This window comes from Asterias rubens, chromosome 8, assembly GCF_902459465.1.
Source record: "Asterias rubens chromosome 8, eAstRub1.3, whole genome shotgun sequence".
Taxonomy (NCBI): Eukaryota; Metazoa; Echinodermata; class Asteroidea; order Forcipulatida; family Asteriidae; genus Asterias; species Asterias rubens.
Window position 1 is genome coordinate 20,645,436 of NC_047069.1, and position 20,945 is coordinate 20,666,380.

General features: G+C 37.5%; 2 protein-coding genes across 4 annotated transcripts; both read left to right on the top strand.

The window, feature by feature from the left end:
• The first annotated feature begins 1,706 nt into the window (after nucleotides 1–1,706).
• On the top strand, nucleotides 1,707–10,358 carry LOC117294046 (probable LRR receptor-like serine/threonine-protein kinase At1g51810). Its single transcript, XM_033776557.1, is given in 7 exon segments — nucleotides 1,707–2,311; nucleotides 4,501–4,617; nucleotides 7,195–7,300; nucleotides 7,302–7,406; nucleotides 8,979–9,468; nucleotides 9,791–9,948; nucleotides 10,128–10,358. Coding segments are annotated over 7 exon segments (1,812 nt in total).
• A 1,949-nt stretch (nucleotides 10,359–12,307) lies between these two features.
• On the top strand, nucleotides 12,308–20,483 carry LOC117293768. 3 transcript variants are annotated; one of them, XR_004519470.1, is made up of 8 exons: nucleotides 12,308–12,728; nucleotides 13,354–13,483; nucleotides 14,066–14,098; nucleotides 14,485–14,541; nucleotides 15,733–15,782; nucleotides 16,948–17,307; nucleotides 18,461–18,553; nucleotides 20,113–20,483. XR_004519470.1 is itself a non-coding variant. In XM_033776205.1 (6 exons), the coding sequence occupies exons 1-6, from the start codon at nucleotides 12,594–12,596 to the stop codon at nucleotides 16,984–16,986; spliced, it is 444 nt and encodes a 147-aa protein (XP_033632096.1). In that variant the 5' UTR covers nucleotides 12,308–12,593; the 3' UTR covers nucleotides 16,987–17,441. The 3 variants fall into 3 exon arrangements, 2 of the variants coding, with proteins under 2 accessions (XP_033632096.1, XP_033632095.1); XM_033776205.1 differs by lacking the exons at nucleotides 18,461–18,553; nucleotides 20,113–20,483 and having other exon boundaries at nucleotides 16,948–17,441; XM_033776204.1 differs by lacking the exons at nucleotides 12,308–12,728; nucleotides 13,354–13,483; nucleotides 14,066–14,098; nucleotides 14,485–14,541; nucleotides 15,733–15,782 and having other exon boundaries at nucleotides 16,561–17,307.
• Nucleotides 20,484–20,945: the final 462 nt, after the last annotated feature.

The following is a 20,945-nucleotide window of genomic DNA, read 5'->3' on the forward strand; positions in this document are numbered from 1 at the left end:
ATGTCAAAATGTGTAGTGTATTCCGGATTCTCTAAGTACGACGGCTCGAAGTGTTTGCTGCACAGCGGTGGAAAAGACGTCATACCGGACCACTTTGCAAACTGACCCGATCTTTAGTTGTTTTGCTGCATCCACCTGGTCGACACTGCCGGGAAAATGCAAGAAAAAAACTTTTTCGAAACGACTAGGACTTGAATGTACTTGCAAGTATGTGTGTTCGATGTTAGATCGAGGCAAAGTCTTCCTCGATTGACGTCACAAAAGGGGTAGGCGGAATCATCCCCCACACAACTTTATTTATTTTTTTAAAGATATAAATCGTTAAAAACAATTGCTCAAAAAATTATTTTATTGTTCAGAAACATAAACTCTACTGTTTGAAGAAAAAAGAATTATATTTCCAGGTGACTTTAAATGATAAAAGCAAAACATTGATGATGATGTTTTGGGATTGTAAACAAACTTTTAACTTACATGGCTAACATAAAGACCTGACAGATTTGAAACAGAACAGATTTTAACAGTGAGAGCCAAACCAAGATTTTCACCTGTGCTCAATAAATTCAGGCAAATTCAGTTGACTACATGTACATCTAGTCAACATAACATACCTTCTGTACTACTAGTACACCAGAGCTACCAATATTTGCATCTTGCAATCAGAGTGAGTTTGTACAACAATCAGAGAGATGGTTAGATTTCATTCAACACAGCAGCGCAAAATCAAAATCAAAGATATATACATTTATTTATATATTTTTGTTTAGCCTGTTTTGCAACACTGGTACTCAAATAATCACATCGCATACTTGTAATTGTCTGGGGAGGCAGCAGGACAACATCCACCAGACTTTTGGCCCTTGACTGCAGACCAGCTTTCTGTCCAGCTTAACTTTAGGACATGTTTTAAGAATTAAGAATTTTTTTCTGGTATTTAGAAAAAATGTTGCTGTTTATCTCCCTTTCCAGATATTGTAATATTTTCACTGGCATTTCCTTGATATTTATCGTAGTACTTTCTGAACCTTTATTTTGAAAATACATGTAAAGATTAATGACTTTAAAGTTTTGGTGATGTACATATTTTGAAAGTTTTATTGTATTTTTTTGTGAACAGGCACTATAAGCGACTGCCCCCTCTTAAGTTAACTAATTGTTGACTTAGCAGCAGCCCACCTGCTGAGGGTCTTATTTCCCAGGGCATGGTCAGTGTGGTCAGCCCCAGCTCTACCCCAGATATAGTGTAGCTATTGTGCAACTAAGTCATTCCATTGCAAGTTATCATCGTGTGTGCAATTCATTTTTCCAAGAGTCTCAGAGCTATTCCAGTTTCAGAGTTATTCCCATCCTTGTTTTACTTACGCATCAACCCTTTTTTTTATTTTTCTTTTAATCTTTTGTGCTTGTGAATAAAATACTTGTATATAGAACCAATCTTGTCGGGTCACAGGCGTCGTAGACAGGATACAAGTAAGCAAGCACAAAAAAGGGTTGGTGGTGTGACGCAACAAGGATGGAGGCGCTGCAAGATCAAGTGAAGATGTTGACAGCGACGCTGGAGGAGCTGAAGTTAGCAAAGGCAGTGACACCCAAGATTGTTGTCATGCCTCGGGACCGGGGAACGAAGCTGTCCGGAAAAGCCAACAAGCGACAGAGATCCGGAAGTCCGTGAGTGGGCGGAAGACATGCTCCGTTTGACAAATGACATGTCTGATGAAGAGGGCGCCCAGATAGTCCTGGATTATCTCGCCGGCAGTGCCCGAGCTGAGGTACGTCTCTGCCCCCCTTTGGTGAGAAGTACCCCCACACGCATCATAGAGCACATTATGCTGACATATGCATGCCAAGAGACGCCGTCCACACGGTGGGAGGAGTTCTATGGCAGACGTCAGCATAGAGGGGAGAGCATCCAAGAATTCTCCCTCAATCTCCTGAAGTTACTCCGTAAGGTGGAGACCGCCACTTCAGAGGACAGCCCCCTACTGGAGAACAAAAACGCCATCTTGATAGAGAGATTTTCGTCAGGGTTGGCAGATGCGTCTCTACGGCGTGAGGTGAGACGGTACACGCAAGAGAAGGAGGGCATAGAATTTGCCGACCTCCGAAACACTGTTCTGTCGTGGGAGAGCACCCCACCACCACCTGTTGCAGAGGCCCGCGCAACTAGGGCGAAGACGGACGAGGTAGACAGCAGCCTCCAGAAGCAGCTGAACCATCAGGCGACTCAGCTGAAGGCCACCCAGGATGCCTTGAGCCAACTTTGTGGACAGGTGTCCTTACTCCTGTCAAACCAGAAGACCCCCAGCCCCATGTCAGTCAACAGAGGCCCGCGGACCTGCTATAACTGCGGCGAAGTAGGCCACATCGCCAGATTTTGTCGCAGACCCAGAAGAGACCCGAGAGGAACACCCCCTACAGCCACCCACACTTCCCACCATACCTGGACCGAGGCCACGCCCTTCAACCCGCCCCAACCAAGAGTTATTCCCATCCTTGTTTTACTTATGCATCAACCCTTTTTTTTTTTTTTTTTTTCTTTTGTGCTTGTGAATAAAATACTTGCATAAAGAACCACTCTTGTCGGGTCACATTTTATAATGAATCCGACCTTATGTGGTTGCCAATAAAAAAATGAAACTCAAATAGTCACTGCAGATGAAACATAATGGACTATACCATAAACCAGGACAATCTTCCGACAATCAATGCTGAAATCCATCATTGAAAGAGACTTGCCTCTTCTAGACATAAAGGGGCCCATTCTGCACCACGCCATCACAACTCTCAAGAAGTATGGACCAGCCACAAAGACTTCAAGACACTGGACACTATTGGACACTATTGGTAACTGTCAAAGACCAGTCTTCCCACTTGGTGTATCTCAACTTATGCATAAAATAACAAACCTGTAAAAACTTGAGCTCAATTGATCGTCAAAGTTAAGAGATAATAATGAAAGAAAAACTATCTCCCAGGCGAATGAAAGAGCATACCAAATAGCCATGGAAAGGAAGTTCAACTTGTTCAGACGCTCAAAATATTCCCACCGATCCTCTAGATCGTATAACTCTTCCTTACAAACGCCTTACAGGTGGTTTTACGATCATTGCCAACGCTTACGCATGTTTACAGACACTAACAATGGTTTACCAATGCTAACGAATGTCGAGGCGAATGACCGTCTTTGCAACATTCGCTGAAATTAACAAACCGGTTTGTAAATTGATCGATCTTCATAGGGAGATGGGGCGTGACGGGTAACCGCTCCGAATTTGTTACGAACGCTTACGAAGACGCGGCGAATGTTGCAAAGTATGAGCAATTGTCAAATATTTTCATTCGTAAGCACATTCACTCTAATATTATTCGCAACAGTGTGAAACAGCATTGGGAAGCGCTATAATTTCAGCAAATGTTGCGAAGACAGTCATTCACCATAGATTTTCGTAAGCATTGGTAGCCATTAGTAACGTTGAAGCGTGCATAAGCGTTGGCAACTTTCGTAAGCTATTGTCATTGGCTAGCATTGTTCAGCATTTGTAAAAATTCGTAACATAATGGTACGGACAGGTCGAGGGGTGACCGAGGGTGAACGTGAAAAATAATACTCACTATCAATTCGCAATTTTGGGCGAATTCACCGCGAATTTCAAATATCCATATTCGCAAGAATATTCACCCAGGTGTGAGAGTAGCATTATGAGAAAGAAAGCTTTACAAAACGTATGAGGGATTGGGGTGGTGGGAGGGATTGGGGTGGTGGAAGAAATTGTGAGAGGGCGAAGCCACAGGGGTAACAGGTGTTGGTTGTGGGGGGGGGGGGGGGGTCAAACAGGATGGAGGGTGCGAGAAAGAAGGAGACTGCCCAATTAGTCTTAATCGCATTAGCGTTGTGTTTAAGGTGGTGCCATCCTCTGTCGACCATTAATGATAATCAAATTTGGTATCTATTCACTTTGTATGGATTTTTGTTTAACCGCGCGTGTTAATTTTTATTTTATCGGAATATTTTCAGTTCTTGCAATTGTTATTAGTTTTTGTTGTCATTTTTAATGATATACAAATGTTTGGGGTGGGCATTTTGTCATTATGCTTTTTTTTGGTTGTTGGTGGCGGGTTAACTTTTTTTAAGTTTATAAACCTCTGACCTTTTATTTTTCGTGTTAATTGTTCATTAATATTTATAGATTGTTAAGTTTAGTTTTTTAATATTACGTTTTAATAAATAATAACAATTACAGGATGTGCACAATACTGATGCGTCGGCCACCACAAAGGATTCACAAGTGTCGTCACCGGATTTGCAACCTGTTGAACTGTCTAACATGGTCAGTGTGTTGTTTTCTTGGACATAGTATTTTGTTTATCCATGTACGTAAGTAAGTCTCATTTATATGTTTTTATAAACACTATAAATTGATATGCAAATATGAAAAATGTATGTTGCATGCACATAAAAATGTTTCATAATCCCGAACGTTTTCCCTTTTAACTTGGTAGGAACCCACACCTGAAGGTGCTGCAGGTGCTGATCTACAACCTACAAGTACTCCACGTATCGGTTGAAGGTACTGATCTGGAAGTCACTGAAATAGTTGATATGCTGAGTGAAGGATTGTAAGTATTAAACCATTTTGTTATGTTACTTTCCACAAATAAGAATGTTTTGAAATGCTGCATTGATGGTCTTCGATGAAATAAAGTTTACTCTTTGAAGAAATCGCAATGAGTGGCAAAGTGACTTTCCAGTGTTGCAATATTACTTAATGTTTTTGCCTGTTTTTTGTAATTTTATTTTTTATAATCTTGCATTATAAGATGACCATAAGTATCAAAATGGGTAGACTCCCTTTTACAAGGACATAGTTTAGCATGGAAGTTTATTGGAAATAGTTTTGATATACGTGTAGAAAAAGAAAACACAACTCAATACTTAATTACTGTTTCTTCTGTGTACATCGACAAGGACTCAGACCCATCTGAGGGGGAGATACCTTAACTTACAAGTGAGGGAGATGGAGAAACGTTTATGGAGGGGGACACGTACAACATCATTGTTTCCAGGGACAATGTTTTTGAAAGTATGATCAACAAACTATCCGCTACTATGTATGAACCCCACCTCCCCCTTAAGGTTGATTTGTATTATTATTATTAAAGATGCATTGCCATCCAAGAGGGGCATCGTACGTCATGTATTAAATATGTTAAAGATTATCTATTAGGGATACCAAAAACGGAGGTCAAGGCTCTGACTGATTAATGAAGGTCGTTCAGCAAAGGAAGTGCTGGCGTTCTTAAGAGACTCTTATGGCGAGTAACTGGCAGCGGGAGAGCTCCAGCGTCTTTTCTTGGAGCGTAAACAGCGTCAGGGTGAAGGATGCAGAAGAAGCGGTTCCTGTGATTAACTAGACGGGATGCAGAGCTGTATTCATCCTCAGACACAGCCTTAGTGGAACAACTAATCGAAGGCCTCCATGACACATACATGCGAAATACCTGTCAAGACCTTTTTGAGCGAGGTTCAGTCACTGCATTCATAGACCTGCGAGAGTACATAATCAAACGAGAGGGACAGGAGGAAGTGAGGAGCAAGGCTGTTGGCACTGGCTCTGCTTTTCAAGCGGCAATGCAGTTAGAGAAAGAGCCTTTGAGCAACACTGAGCTGCTTGAAGTCTTTAAAGATCTGGCAGATACATGAAGGATATGGTGAAGGCTGCCAAGAGGCCAAAGTGCCACCAGCCTACCCAGCATCAAGCCCCCAACCATCAGCTAGATTGACCCACCCTCTCCAATCCAATATCCCAGACAACTACCCGGTCCCCACTTGTTTGGAGTCTAAAAAGTGGTCCATTGAGGGCTCACTCTGTTCCACCGCAAAAGTAGCGTCGGTCCCCAAATGACACCAAACAACCGTATTGTTGTTTTCCGGTCCCAAGATTGATATGTGTTACCGTAGTGGAACTCTGAAGTGGAGCGCGCCCTCATGCGGCAAATTTTGGTATACCGCACCATGGATCTGAAGGTTCCCGCGAGTCCGTCGACGGTCCCGGGGAATCACCCACACACTCGTGTATCACCAGTGACTAGGCTGTACCCGTGCGTGTATTCTTCTTCGAGTGGTCCAAAGGTTCTATAAGATCTATTTAATTTAAGCAGTTTCACCAAGCATTTTTAAGGTGAGTTTTCCGAATTATTAATCACACCTTTTTTTTTTTTTTTTTTTTGAATAAAGAATGATTTAAGCGAAATGACCAGAAGAGAAAGTAGGCCTAAAGCTTAAGAAGTTTGAGTCACAACGCGCAATCACTTTATAACGTCAGATTATACCGAGTAAGTGCAGTAGGGCCTTTTACCTTAGTAGACCTTTTTATTTGATTCGTATATGGAACTATGTTCAAAGTAAGTTATAAATAAAATAGGCCTACAAATACTGATAACAGCTAATAAGGGTCACAGTGAAACCGATGAGTAAATTCAGAGATTTTGGTTTAATAGTGGGAAATTCACGCCGAGGCAAGTGATTTTAGCATCGCCATATTTATGCACCTGACTCGACAATTTCAGCCCATTTATTATTTTAAATTGAACATAACGCACTGTGCACATAAACTTCTCAACAAAAGTTAGATATTTTTTTTTGCTTAGTATAAAGCATATGAATGGAAAGCTGAAGTGTTCTTATTTAAAATGGTACCGCATTTGTAGCAGACACATTTGTCAGAGCTGATCATCGTTATCGCGAACAGAGGAAAGTCACAAACTGAAGGTGCCAAAATCACCATAATTTGTACACTGAATAAAAAAAAACCAACCATATCAGTAACACAATTTTCAGCAAATTTTATGAACCTCAGTAGCGGGTAGACGATCCATATGCAGCAATAACGGCCTGACATCTCCCCTAATCCATTTTAACTAATGCTGTACAGACTATTGAAATAGGGTTATTTGCTTTATTGAGCACTCATAGTGGTGATTTTGGCACATTCAGTTTGTGACTTTCCTCGGTTCGAGATAACGATGATCAGCTCTGACAAAAAATGTGACTGCTACAAATGCGGTACCATTTTAAAGAAGAACACTTCAGCTTTCCATTAGGAAATAATTGTTAACACTGTTTTGTATTGAACAAATCAAATAAAACACAGGTAAATACATGATCTGTGTTTTTTAATTTGTTGTGTTACTTTCATACGGTGTGGATGGTACCCAATCAGATGGTGCTTGTCGAATGGTAAATGATGAGCATGTAAGAAAGTCAAATACCCAGATGAAGGTAATGTCTGTTGATGGAACACCCGTGTCTGTGCCTGTTCGCTCGGTGCATCATTCCAAAGGGGGAGGAGCTTCGATATGATTATGGAGATGATAATGTTCCATGGAGAAAAAAGGTAAGGCAATATACATTTATATTATAAAGACGGAAAAATCATTTTTTGTTTAATACATATTAAAAAAAACTTTAAGACATATTTAAAAAAACCGTGCACATTAAAAATGCAGAGTGAGGTGTATGCATCTACAAGAATCTCTATACTTCTTTCTTACACTCGGATCAATTCACTCTGTAAGACTCTGATGGTGATAATGTAAACTGGAACACTTTGAAATAAATAAATAAATAATATAATTAAAATTAACATCCAATAAATACAGACTTTGGGGGAACTCGCTTGCAAGAAGAAAATGTTTACCTAGGATCGAGTGAGCATAAAGTCATGAGGCGATTTGATGAGAAGAAACATTGACAACTGACTTTTTTAGAAACAAGAAAAAACATTTATATAGGATATTTTACCCACTAAAAACTTCAACAGAAAGAGTAATGGAAAAGAACAAAAAAACTGAATAAGGTCAACTCAACTAGAATTTGAACTCGAAAAAGACAAACAATATTTTTTTAAAATTGTGATTCAACAATTAACATATCGCAAATTCGTTATAACCAAATAATAAAATTAAGAAGACTTGTAAAATCGAACCAGCAAAAAAAACATCTAAAATTAACTAAAAATACACCCAAACACAGTATCAAAGTAATAGCCAACATTATAGCCAGAAACATATCAAAAATGCCAGTCTGCACTTTTAGTCTTATCAGGAATAAGCATAGTCTTGGGGGAAAGGACCTAGGCCACAATTTAATGGGGCCGTAAATAACAAGAGCAATAAACTTATCACTTGGGAAAAGGGGAATGAGGTCATGCAAATGGCAGTCAGCACTGACTAATGCTTTGTTAAAAGACAATTGGGAGGAAAAGAAATCCACGACCTAGGAGGTGAAATTAAACAGGAAAAAAAGGATTCCCAGCCATGTCACAACACTATTCAGTTTATCTTTTTTTTTGTTTTCATATTATTGTGTTTTTTGGCAGTTGAGACAATGTACGTCATTACATTACCATACATTGTGCTTGGACATGGTTAAATACACTTGATGTTTTTACTTCAGATTTTAAAATAGAAATGCTGTGGAAAAATATTACAAACCAAAGATGGTTTGGTCTTAGAAATGTTAACATAGGAAACATTGGACAATTTCAATAACCCTATTATGGCCTGAATACATATAGAATGATATTAAACTCATACTTTATTAATGTCCTGCTCATTGGTGCTTTGAATCAGCCCACATGGCAATTATATTACTGATCATTTTTCCAGTTTTCCCTTGCTTGTGCTGCGATTGTAGACATATTAAATGGATATATATATTCTTTTTCTGGAAACCTTCCCTTAATCCCCTGCTTCCCTTTTTTACTATAAATGGATATGTTTTTGTTTGTCCTTGTTTACGCCTCTGACGAAGGTCTGGTTTGGATCGAAAGCTAAGGCCATCTCCCCTCTTATGCGTGTATATGTATCTTCGTAAAATGAAGGAAGACAACATTTACAGGACTAGCTATTACAAATATTGGTTAAGTATTTTTTTTTTTTTCATTGACAGTGTTACAAATGGATTTTACTATATGTGAATAGTTTTCAAATGTTCCTTATTATTAAAGGTTTCGAGATGGGCAGAAAAACTACAAGATTTAAAAAGTATGGACGACTCCAAGAAACAAAAATTTGGCATGATTGTATTCAGCAAATCGCTGAGTATTGCTGAGGGAAGCAACGGCTCACAGGTCTACCTGGGAGCTTTCAACAACTGTCCCATTGCAGTCAAGTGTGTTAATACTGAAATGGTAGGAGAAGAAGTCTCAATATTTAAAGAGCTTCAAGGAAAAAACCTCAATCATGTTTTGAAGACAATGTGTATTGAGGAAGATGACGACTTCACTTTCTTTGCAACTGAGCTGTGTGAGTACAACATGCAAGACATCATCGAAGGCAGAGTTTCTGCAATTGACCTGTCAGATAGTAACTGAAAAGATCTGTGCCTTGGTTTCCTGAAAGGTCTGCAGGAATTACACCAACATGGTTTTGTCCACAGAGACATAAAGCCTGCAAATGTGTTGCTTGGTAAGTTAAATAAACTTCCTATATCCTCCTTTTTGAAAGAGGTTTAGGTCTTTTATATATATATATTCCTCCAATTATGTAACAATTGTACACGTTTGTGGTGTTATACTGTGTTATACTGATTAAAATCCTCAATTGCCCTTTTTGCAGATGCTATTGTTATTTAAAAACATAGATTTATAAGCAAACAAAACATTTTTAATAAATAGCATTTGCAAAATTATAGATTACAAAAATGTACCTGTCTCAAGCAGAAATTGATCGTGAATTCAATTTAGTCGAGATTATGATTAAATGCACTCAATTTGTGTAATCAATGTAGATAAAACAGGTGCTGTAAAGATCGGGGACTTTGGAGTGTCTAGATTGATCTTGGGGAAAACCACTCTATTAACCAACGCAATCGGGACTTTCTGCTGGATGTCAGTAGATAGTCTTCAAGGAGATATGGTCAGATACAAGAAATCTTCAGATGTACAGGTATGTAATATTAGTTTATACAGTGATACTTGCACTTGCACAACACAGGTGGGTTGCACAACACAGATGGGCACAGCATTTATTAAAATTCATTCATGCTATTTCTTTCACAGCAAGACTATTTATTAGTAGAGTTGCTTATGTAGAGATGTGTTTACGTTAAAATTGTATTATTTCAGATGGCTGGCTGTCTCATCTTTTATGTTTTGTCTGATGACCACATTCCGCACGAAACAACATCCACTTATACAAATGAGCCAGAGGGTGTTGTGCGAAACATGAAAGCGGGGATATTTCAGTTATCTCATCTTGGGAGATTTTCATCACTGCAGCCCTTAATAGAGAGGATGGTCAGCCCAGCTGCACAATCAAGGCCCCCCATCATTGACATTTTTCAAGGTAATATTTGATTGATATTATTTATAATCTTTTGTATTTTATTTACTATTTGTTTATTTGTTGATACTATTTATGTATTTTCTTTAACATATTATATTGTATGTATTTGTTTAAACATTGAGTTATTTTATTTATTTATTATTATAACTCTTTGGGGAGAGTGGGGTGTCAACGCTTGGTTTTCTCACACATGCATAAGTGGTTTTCCACATTTCGAGCTTCCTGTAGCTTTCAGTTGACTTCAACGAATAGATGTACTTTCTAATTATTAGGCGAAGTAAAAAAAACTTATGTTTAGCGTCCCCGCCCGCTTCCTTTTTGGGGGCCGCATGGATTTTATTTTTATTTTTACCAATTCAAAATGAGATTTTAAAAATCGTAAAATGTCAGCCGAGCCATCGGAAAATAAAATACTTGCAAGTCAGAATTTCCAATTTATACTATAGATTGTTATCGGTCCAGTTGACCCAATCTCCACTCCAAGTACGTACGATCCATTCGGGTATTTTTTTCCCGCAATCCTTTGGTATTACTAGCTGTACTCTAGTAGCACTAACGTACGGAGCTCCATGAGTGCCATCCCACATATTGAGATACTGACATAATTTATCTCATCAAGACGACTTATTTCGTGGTATAAGTTAACTTACCGACATATTTTATCTAGCTAAGTCGACTTATTCATAACAATCAGTCCACTAACCAACATAGTTTATCTCACCAAGTCGACTTACTGAGAGTACTAAGCCAACTTACCGACATAACTTATCTCGCCAAGTCGACTTAGATAAAACAATAAGTCAACTTGCTGACATAATTTATTTCAAAAAGTCGACTTACTGAGAGTACTAAGTCGACTTACTGACATAATTTATCTCGCCAAGTCGACTTAGATAAAACAATAAGTCAACTTGCTGACATAATTTATTTCAACAAGTCGACTTACCGAGAGTAATAAGTCGACTTACTGACATAATTTATTTCAACAAGTCGACTTAGATAAAACAATAAGTCAACTTACTGACATAATTTATTTCAACAAGTCGACTTAGATAAAATGATTAGCCGACTTGCTGACATAATTTATCTCACCAAGACGACTTACTGAGAGTAATAATTCGACTTACTGACATAATTTATTTCAACAAGTCGACTTACTGAGAGTAATAAGTTGCCTTACTTAGTAATTTACCTCACCAAGTCGACTTATATAAAATTATAAGTCAACTTACTGACAACATTTATCTCACCAAGTCGACTTTCATCAGAAAACATGTTCGAACATGCCGCGCACGTGTGTCCGCTTGTCGTCGCATGTACAATACATGTAGCTGTCATACCTACACACGCCAGCAAGCAGCTAGTACGTCTTGTGCATACGTGCATTCATTTCTGCCACTGGCCTTGCTCGATCTGCCGATACAGTCTGCCGCTCGAAACTGTGGTAAGTTGACATCCCCCCCCATATCTTTAGTTTGTATTCCAGGATATAATAATTATTATCGGAGGTAAATCGTATACATGTAGACTATTAAAAACAGATGAAAGACTACGGTAGGTTCATGGACTGAGGTAGGCCTAGATCAATAATAATTAATAGGCTGCGTTTGCTTTTGTTTTCACTGTAGATTTCAGTTCAGCTGTGACTTGAGTGACTGTGGTAACGTCAGTTATGCCTGACAGACATGACAGATATCCGTCTCTCTATAAAAGTATAAAGAGTCATGATCATCATTACTAGTTGTTGTCAGGAGGTTGGCCACACGCATGTATTTTATAGAAGAAACAGTATAACATAAGTGCTTTCAGTACCTTGAATCTGTAAAAATAGACTTGCACAGAGTTGTCCTTCCACTACCAGCAGTCGAGTCCTACCGTACTGGATGGAATTTAGAAAATTGTGATTACTGAAGATATTGTTTTTTTCTCCAAAATGAAAATGCCCAAGCGACAGATGTGGACAAAGAATTTTTCACAAATTAATGGGTCAAACATGATACAATTAAGCTACACAGCTAGACCCAGACCCAGAATTTTGACATTAGCATTAGCGGTCGTCGACCGCTAATGTCAAAATTTAAGAAAAGGAGTACAGCGCCCCAGTTACTGGGTCTACACTACAGCTAGATCACGCGCATCCTGCCTATTCTCCAACACTGATGACAGATGCGCTGATCTAGCCATTGTAGCCAAAGTCGACGTTTCAGACACTATTCTTTGAATTATTTTTTATAGAGTTCCCAAAGATGTCTTCAGACTCGGATGATGGACAAGATAAGACTGGAACAGTGCAAGTTTTGGTGCATTTTAAGGACCATACAAGGAAGGGTGAAGTCAGGAAAGGGTCTTCGTCAAAGGAAACGACGGACATGATACTTAAGGTACAAGTAATTTGCAATACGTATTGACATTCTATTTTGTAGCTTCCCGTGTAAAGTATCCACTCTGGTATGCAAACAATGCTATATTAATCAGCCTAAAATCACTATGATGAAGATCTTTTTAGTGTTCCTTGAGTGTTAAGTTGAACTTTTTAAATGATTAAAAGGGCATGGAATAACCAACCAACAACATATGATTTAAACAAATATTTAAAAATACAAAGGGAGGCTGAATGCTGAATTGAATTAACAAATCCCGTCTCTTGCAATGATTGTTGTATATTATTACATGTCTTAAGCTTACATGCACTGGCCAATAATAAAACCAAGGTCTATTCACAAAGCAACCAAACTACCACAATTTTAGGTTGTACCCTAAAAGTACCCACACAGCATAATATTTTGCTACATTGCAGTCTTCCAGTTTCAGTTCGAAACACTTTCCCTCATTTTCAGTGTGATAACCAGCCATTGATCATGGAAAAACCGTAATTTTGTGATGGAAAGTCATGGAATTTCATTTTACCCTGTGGTCAGGTGGTATTAAACTAATTTGATTATAAAAAAATATAGTTGCAATCAGAATCCTACATAACATGTAACTGTTTTTTACTTTGGTGTTCAGATTTTCCATGATGTTCTGCCAAACCATAGTGCAGATAAACTTATGGTCAAATATTTTGATGATGAATGGGGGGAGTTTATCGACCTCTCAGAGAAGCCGACACTGTTCTCAAAAACTAGAATAAAAGTTGGTAAGTGGATTGTCTTCAGGCATGTTTTGTTTTAAAGAGCAGATAAATTTGTCATGACAGTGAAACTACATTATTCGCTTGAACTGTATAGTGCCTATGGGTTTCTTAAATGATAAAGACTAATAGTTCTCCTGCTGGTAACTTGTTTTCACTGGATTGAGGTGATTGTCTAGTTTCTCTTTTTTTGAACAATTGTTGTGGTCATCAGTAAAGCTCAGGGTAAAAAATCCTGCCAAACCTGGGCAAAAGAAAAATGCAAGAACGTTAGCATTGAACAAATTACTACAAAATGTATTGCAAAATTTGCTATAATAATCAGAGAATAAATAATGTTTTATCCTCAAATGTTTTATCTGTTTTTTTATGCAGCGGCCTTTACTGTAACCACACTGTATTCTCTCTGTGTGATACTTGAATAACATCATAGTGTCATAACAGTGTAACAGAGTCATTGTCTAGCAAATTCTTTGTTTCACTGAGTCAAAATCCAATAGACAAAGCAAGTTTTCTGAGTTCAGTTTGTTAGGCAAAATGTGCATTATAATGTAAATAATTAAAGTTTTTCTCTATTTCTCACTGCAGAACTGAAGACAGGAAAGAACTTTCCTTGTAAAGGTATGTGTTTGTGTATGTTTGAATTTTTGTTATAGTGGTGTGGATGGGATTTTTTTTTAATGACTTTAAGTTTGGTTCAAATATCATCTGATGCTATTTCCTTAATTCATTGATGCTTGATTTATTTATTTTGTGAAATCATTAAAGGCTCAACACTATTAATTTTAAATCCCACAGCTCTTTAGTCCTGCAGCTCTTTAGTCCCACAGCTCTTTAGTCCTGCAGCTCTTTAGTCCTGCAGCTCTTTAGTCCCACAGCTCTTTAGTCCCACTCGACCTTACCCCTACCATTTCCACTCTTTTTAGAAGCTCCTGGGCTCGTTTTTTGGTTTTTTGTTTACAGTATCATGACAATTCTTTAAAAAAATATGTTTTGTCTAATTTTAGGAGCTGCGGCATGCAATGATGAGGATGACGACAATTCTGATGAGGACGTCCAGAAAGGTAAAAATTGTTGTACCCAATGTACCATATTATTTGTACTTTGTAATGCAATCAATAAATCATGAAGTGTGTGTAATATGACCAATTACAACTGAGGCTGTTTGTCTTAACAAAAAAACCCAGTTTTTTGTGGCTTATTTGCCAAAACAATGCAACATTGTTCACAAATGACACTGCAAACCACAAGGGGCAGTGTTTTTACCAAATTCATGTTCTGTTATTTAACAAGGGAGTAAAAGAGTATTCATAAATACCCCAGACAGTTTCTCTACTCCTATTGGTGGAGAGCGTGCACGTGGGTGTGCATAAACCTTTTGTTAATGACCGGTAAAAAGTGTTAATTCATGGACATGAAATGCAACCTTGCACCTGTTCTTATAAAAAAGTTTCTTCATTCCTATTGGTCGAGAGCAACGGCTGGAACAGTTGTGCCACATCACGCGATATGCGCGACGCCCACAGCATTCCCTTATAAGGAGTTGTTTACGCGAGGGCAGCGGAGGGCTTTACCATTTCATAGCTGGAGGGGTGTTGTGTTGAAAGAAACTATTCAACAATTATAATGTTTGCATTTATTATATTTTTTGACCAACAAGTGTTGATGTCTTTGACCGAAAAGGGTATTTATGAATGGGAATCAAAGTGTGTTGAATCGGTTTTCAACTAGTGGTTTAAATCCGCCGAGGCCTGGTTCTTGATAATTTACCGAGACGAAGTCGAGGTAAATCATCAAGAACTGGGCCTCGTTGGGATTAAACCACTAGTTTATCTACTGTGTGTTTTAACTGTATAACCTTTAGCTCGTTTTAAGAATTTTTTTTATACTGTACATGTACATTTATAAATACCCTTTTTGTTAAAAGCATAATAATTATTGAAAATCTGTAAAACTTCCATGCTTTGTAATTTTGAATTCCTGTTCGTAGGCGTCATTGCGTGCATGGACCCAACAGGTCACATTACACGCCACATGTCACTCAATGGTTGTGCCTACAGGCAGGCATGTACTGGGGAAAATGTACATGTTAAAAGGCACAGACAATGACCAGGGGCATGAAGGCATTTGCATCTAATGCCTCTAAATATCAGGCTTGTCCTTGAGGTGGTTGTCAAACCAGATGGTCTGCCCACCAGGTAGAGGGATTTGATGTCTAAAATTTTTACAATTTAACTCTTTGTTATTTTTGGTAGGGCCAAAACCGCTATTGACGATGCTTCAACGCATACGTCGGAAGTTTAAGGTAAGAATTTAATAATGTATTAATTGCTGCAGTATAAGCAACCTTGAATTAATTACTAAGCTCTATTTTAGATAGCTGGCTGGGTTGGCAATTTTTGTGTGTAGGGGTTTGATCCCTATACAATTGTATTTTGATATTTCAACAGGCCCTTTTAAATTGCACTCATTATAAGTGGTAGGGGTGGCAATGGAATGTCATAAACATTTCTCTGGTTTTAATTGTGGACACTAGATGTTGAGGACCTTGCTTTGGTAAAATAAGTACTTGTTTAAAATATTAAAATTGGTATATCAGTACTTTTGCTGTAACCCTGTGTGGCCTATCGGAATACATCACAACTTTGCCCTACAGGCTTCCTGTCAGGAAGCAGGTGGGTATATGCATATGTACTTTGCAACCATGTATGCAATTCTTTCTTCAAGGGTCTAAGTACAAGATTGGAGGTCCTCTTGACTTCCTTTAAACCAAAGATCCCCCACCCAAGCCCCCTGCTTAGCCAAAGTTCTGCTGATTCTAATCACACCCACATTGCTCGAATATGTTCAAATACCCTGAAAACAGTCAGCATTTCTAAAAAATAGCCACCTGACCACTCCCCCCCAAAAAAAAAAATAAATAAAAATAAATAAAATAAAAAGAATAAGAATAAATAAATAATAAAATAAAAAAATTATAATAAAAAAAAACATAAAAAATACCAATAAAATATAAAAAAATATAAAAAAATATTAAAAAAATAAAAAAAAATAAAAAAAAAATAAACAAAAATAAACAAACCAAACCAAACCAAACCAAAACCGTGCATGTGTAAACCCTGGACTAACAAATGGGTCACCAGATTACATGACATACTTGTTGAAGTTTAGTAGTTACATGTGGTTGATTGGTCTACCCATAGGCTTACATGTATATGCAAAGGAATGTGGTTAACAATGTAAACTGATGGTGTATAATGGCCGAGGCTGGCATATTTCTCAGGACTGGTGTAGCTTGTGGATTGACCTAGGCTAAACTGTGACTAAACCAGGTTTTTTGGTATGGTTTAAAGGAGGCATAACCAAGTTACTTCACCTATGTAAAGATAAACCTTAATTGTCTCCTAGTACCACTTGAATGTGAAGGATGACAAATAATTCTACCATTTTATATCACTTATATCTGGCAGGCCGAACCAACAGCTTCAGCAAGCAGTGCAAAAAAGTAAAGCCCAACGGTCAAAATTCAAGTAGGATGGCTACATATGAATAAGAAGGTGAAAGAATATACACAGGTGCGATGCCAAAAAGGAGGAGGAGTCAGACATTTAACGTGCGACCGCAAGGCAACCTATATCCAGCTGCTTGAGGGTTGTGTGCCACTTTTCTTCTCTGCAGGGGAATCTTCAAAAGGGCATCGCAGTAAGATGGAATTCAGCCTGGCCAACTTTCAAGGACATGAAATAGAGAAAGAGAGCTTTGACTTGAGCACTGTTTATGGAGAAAAGGGATCAAAGACAAGAATATACATCAAAACTAAAGAAATGCAGGTGTGGTAATTATATTGTTTGATTTAAGTTGAGGTTTTCCCAGTAATTTTCGGCAAATAAGCGTCCTATTTCACTTTCGTGCATTTGTATTAAAGCAATTTTGCCTACTCGGTTTAAAGCATCATTCAAGCAAATTTATACAGCATAACATTCAAATTTAGAAGAGAAGGACCAACTTCATATTAATTGTACAAAACTGTTACTTTCTTTTTTTCTATGAGCGCCAGTCAGTTTTGCATACTTAGCATTACAAAAATATAACTAAGAAACAGTTGTAAACTATAGGTTTATCTTTCTTTTTTTCTATTTCATTGATTCTTCATATCCGTTTTTTGTTTTGTTTTTTCTTTGCTTTTTTGTTTTCTTCCTTTTTCTGTTTCTCTGTTTCTTTGTTTCTGTTCCTTTGCTTCTTTATTATCGTTTCTGTGTTTCTTTGATTCTCATATCATTACTGAACCGTTTTTATACCTTTTAAATTCTAGGAGGGGTGACGATAATTACAGAGCAAGAAAGCATCAATTCATATGCACAATTCCCTTAAATGCCTGTCCGAAAATGAATTCGCGAATGACCAAATGCACTCCAGAAAATTCTGCTGTGAGTTTGGATGCTGTTCGACTGGTTTGTTAAATCGAATGGTGTTTGTTGCTTATCGCGTGATGCAAAAGAACACTTGCTTGCACATAAAAGTAAAATTGAAGGACTGCGCGAAAATGTATGATGCCAAGTTTAAATAGGTTGCATATTCATCGAAAATTACCGGAAAAACCTATAATATGAAAATCTGTTTTTTATTAACAAAGGTTTTGGTATGAATTTTTGGGTAGGTAAATATTAACTGTATCTGTTGACAAAATATGTGCATATGCCTTTAAATGGCAACGGAGGTACTTGAGCGTCACATTTTACAAACCTTCAAAGTCGCACATGGGGTCTGACCCCCCCCCCCCCCCCTCCAGTAGTACTCTTTGTATGACTGTTAAAATGTTGAAAGTTTGGACGGCCCCTAATCTTAAAAAAGATTTCTAAGTGCAGTGTGTGTAACATTTAACAGATTGCAGAGTTGAAACAATTGTACACTTCAATAATTGCCACTATTGAAAGATTGAAAAAAAAGTAGTAAAATAATGTTTTATTTCAATGATTTTAGAAGGATTGCTCTACAAGTAGCTCATCAAGCTTGGAAGAGGTTCCCTTTGACCTTGAACAGCAAGAATCATCTTTCTTTGATTTGGATACACCAACAGTAAGTACACATTTAATATCAGTCGGTTGACAGTATATTTTGTTCGTAACAGTGGGTTCTTGTTCATAATAAGGGTTTTAACAACACTCTGACCTTTGAGGTGAGTTATGAATAAAGAGACCTCTTTTTGACTAAACTTATCTCCTGGAACACCTCGCCCGTCATTGCACTTTGGCTCCTTAAGTGAATGCCCTTATCACAATCAGAGTTGACCAATACAAAGTAAGTAGTCTGTACCCCTTCTTTCTTGTTCTGAATTGCCAGGGTGGTTGGTTTGATTGTTCGACACCAGGGTACAACACTACAAATATTACATAATTAGTGTATTTAAACAACAAATGGACATAACAGTGGTTGACTATAAAGATAAATTCGGACCGAAAACCAGTATTTCCACTCATTTAGAATTACCCAAACCATTAATGCTTGACTCGTTTGATGACTTAGACTATGTTACCACGGACAACGTAATACAAGTACTGTATCTTAAACTTAAAATAACAAATACAAAAGTGAGTATGTACCTAAAAACAAAAAATGCAAAGATGTTGTCTTTTGAGATGTACCATTACATTAAAACTGTATAGTTCAAAAATGTATATCTTAAGAGCCATAAGTGGTACATTCATGATGGTTACAAAATTCCTGGGAGTTTGTATTGATTAAAGTATGCCTTGCATCACCATGTTCAGAATGTGTCTTATAAATTCTCTAAAATCGTAGGAATTTGCAACATGCTGAAATATTTTCTATCCAACTATTTTACATTGTAAAATTCTTTTATTAAATTATGGCATTCTTGCTTTGGATGACCGTTTTGAGTCGCTTTGTACAAAGTGTTCTTCCTGCAAAAAAGTAACTGCATGTTATCATTCAAGCTCATTAGTGGGAATCACCCGACTCCTATTCTGTAGCCTCAAAATTCTTCATGATGGACCTAGGAAAAGTTATGAATAAATTTTACATAATTTTAATATCTTACCCATCAATTTTAACACCAAGCGTTTGTTCTACAAACTCTCAGTGTTTACCTTGTTATTATTATAATTATTTACTACTGTTAATTAACCAACTATTTCTCAAACATTTCCCTGTCCATTTATACAGGACTTGAGGAATTACTTGTGCCTCCAAAAATGAATAGGTCAATAATTATTCAAAGTACATGGGTTTGCAATGGAAATAAGGACTTCATAATTAGTGGGAGACATTGCAATTTGTGTCCCTCACATTAAACAAAATGTGGGCCATGCCCCTGTCGTTCTCTAACAGGGATTGCACTATGATCAGATGTTACTTATTTTGTTCACATTCATGCAAACTGTTCCAAGCATTCTACTCTGATGCAAATATGAAAAAAATATTGTAAATGAAAATCTGTGATATCTTGCAAATTCTTAATTATTAAAATGTTATCTAGCAGCATGAGGATGGAAATAAGTGTTTTATGTGTTTGCTCATCACCCCAAGTAAAATCAACTCAAGTGTTTACAAACATAAGATTGGTAAAACAAGAAAAGATTTGTAGTGGATTTTTAAAAACTGTTCTCTCCCTTCAGGTTTCTTTCAAGAGAAAGAGGATGGTTTTTGGCGATGATCAACCTTCATGCAGTTTTGCCTTTCCTGGGACATTACCATCCTCACAGGACCAACACTGCAAAATATGTTACGACAGAGTGCAAGATTCGTTCATCATCCCATGTGGACATAAGCTGTGTGCTGTGTGCGCTGTGGCCATAGAGGAACAGAAGAAAGAGTGTCCCTTTTGCAAAGATACTATCTTAAAAATCGGTGAATTGTTTGGTTAGTATTGGGGTATAAACAGGACATTACTCAGGTATGATCATCAATAGTATTGGGTTGTTAAAATAAGATTACTCAGGTATGATCATCAATAGTATTGGGGTGTTAAAATAAGATTACTCAGGTATGATCATCAATAGTATTGGGGTGTAAACATGACACTACTCAGGTATGATCATCAATAGTATTGGGGTGTAAACATAACATTACTCGTGTATGATCATCAATAGTATTGGGGTGTTAAAATAAGATTACTGAGGTATGATCATCAATAGTATTGGGGTGTTAAAATAAGATTACTCAGGTATGATCATCAATAGTATTGGGGTGTTAAAATAAGATTACTCAGGTATGATCATCAATAGTATTGGGGTGTAAACATAACAATACTCAGGTATGATCATCAATAGTATTGGGGTGTTAAAATTAGATTACTCAGGTATGATCATCAATAGTATTGGGGTGTAAACATGACAATACTCAGGTATGATCATCAATAGTATTGGGGTGTTAAAATAAGATTACTCAGGTATGATCATCAATAGTATTGGGGTGTTAAAATAAGATTACTCAGGTATGATCATCAATA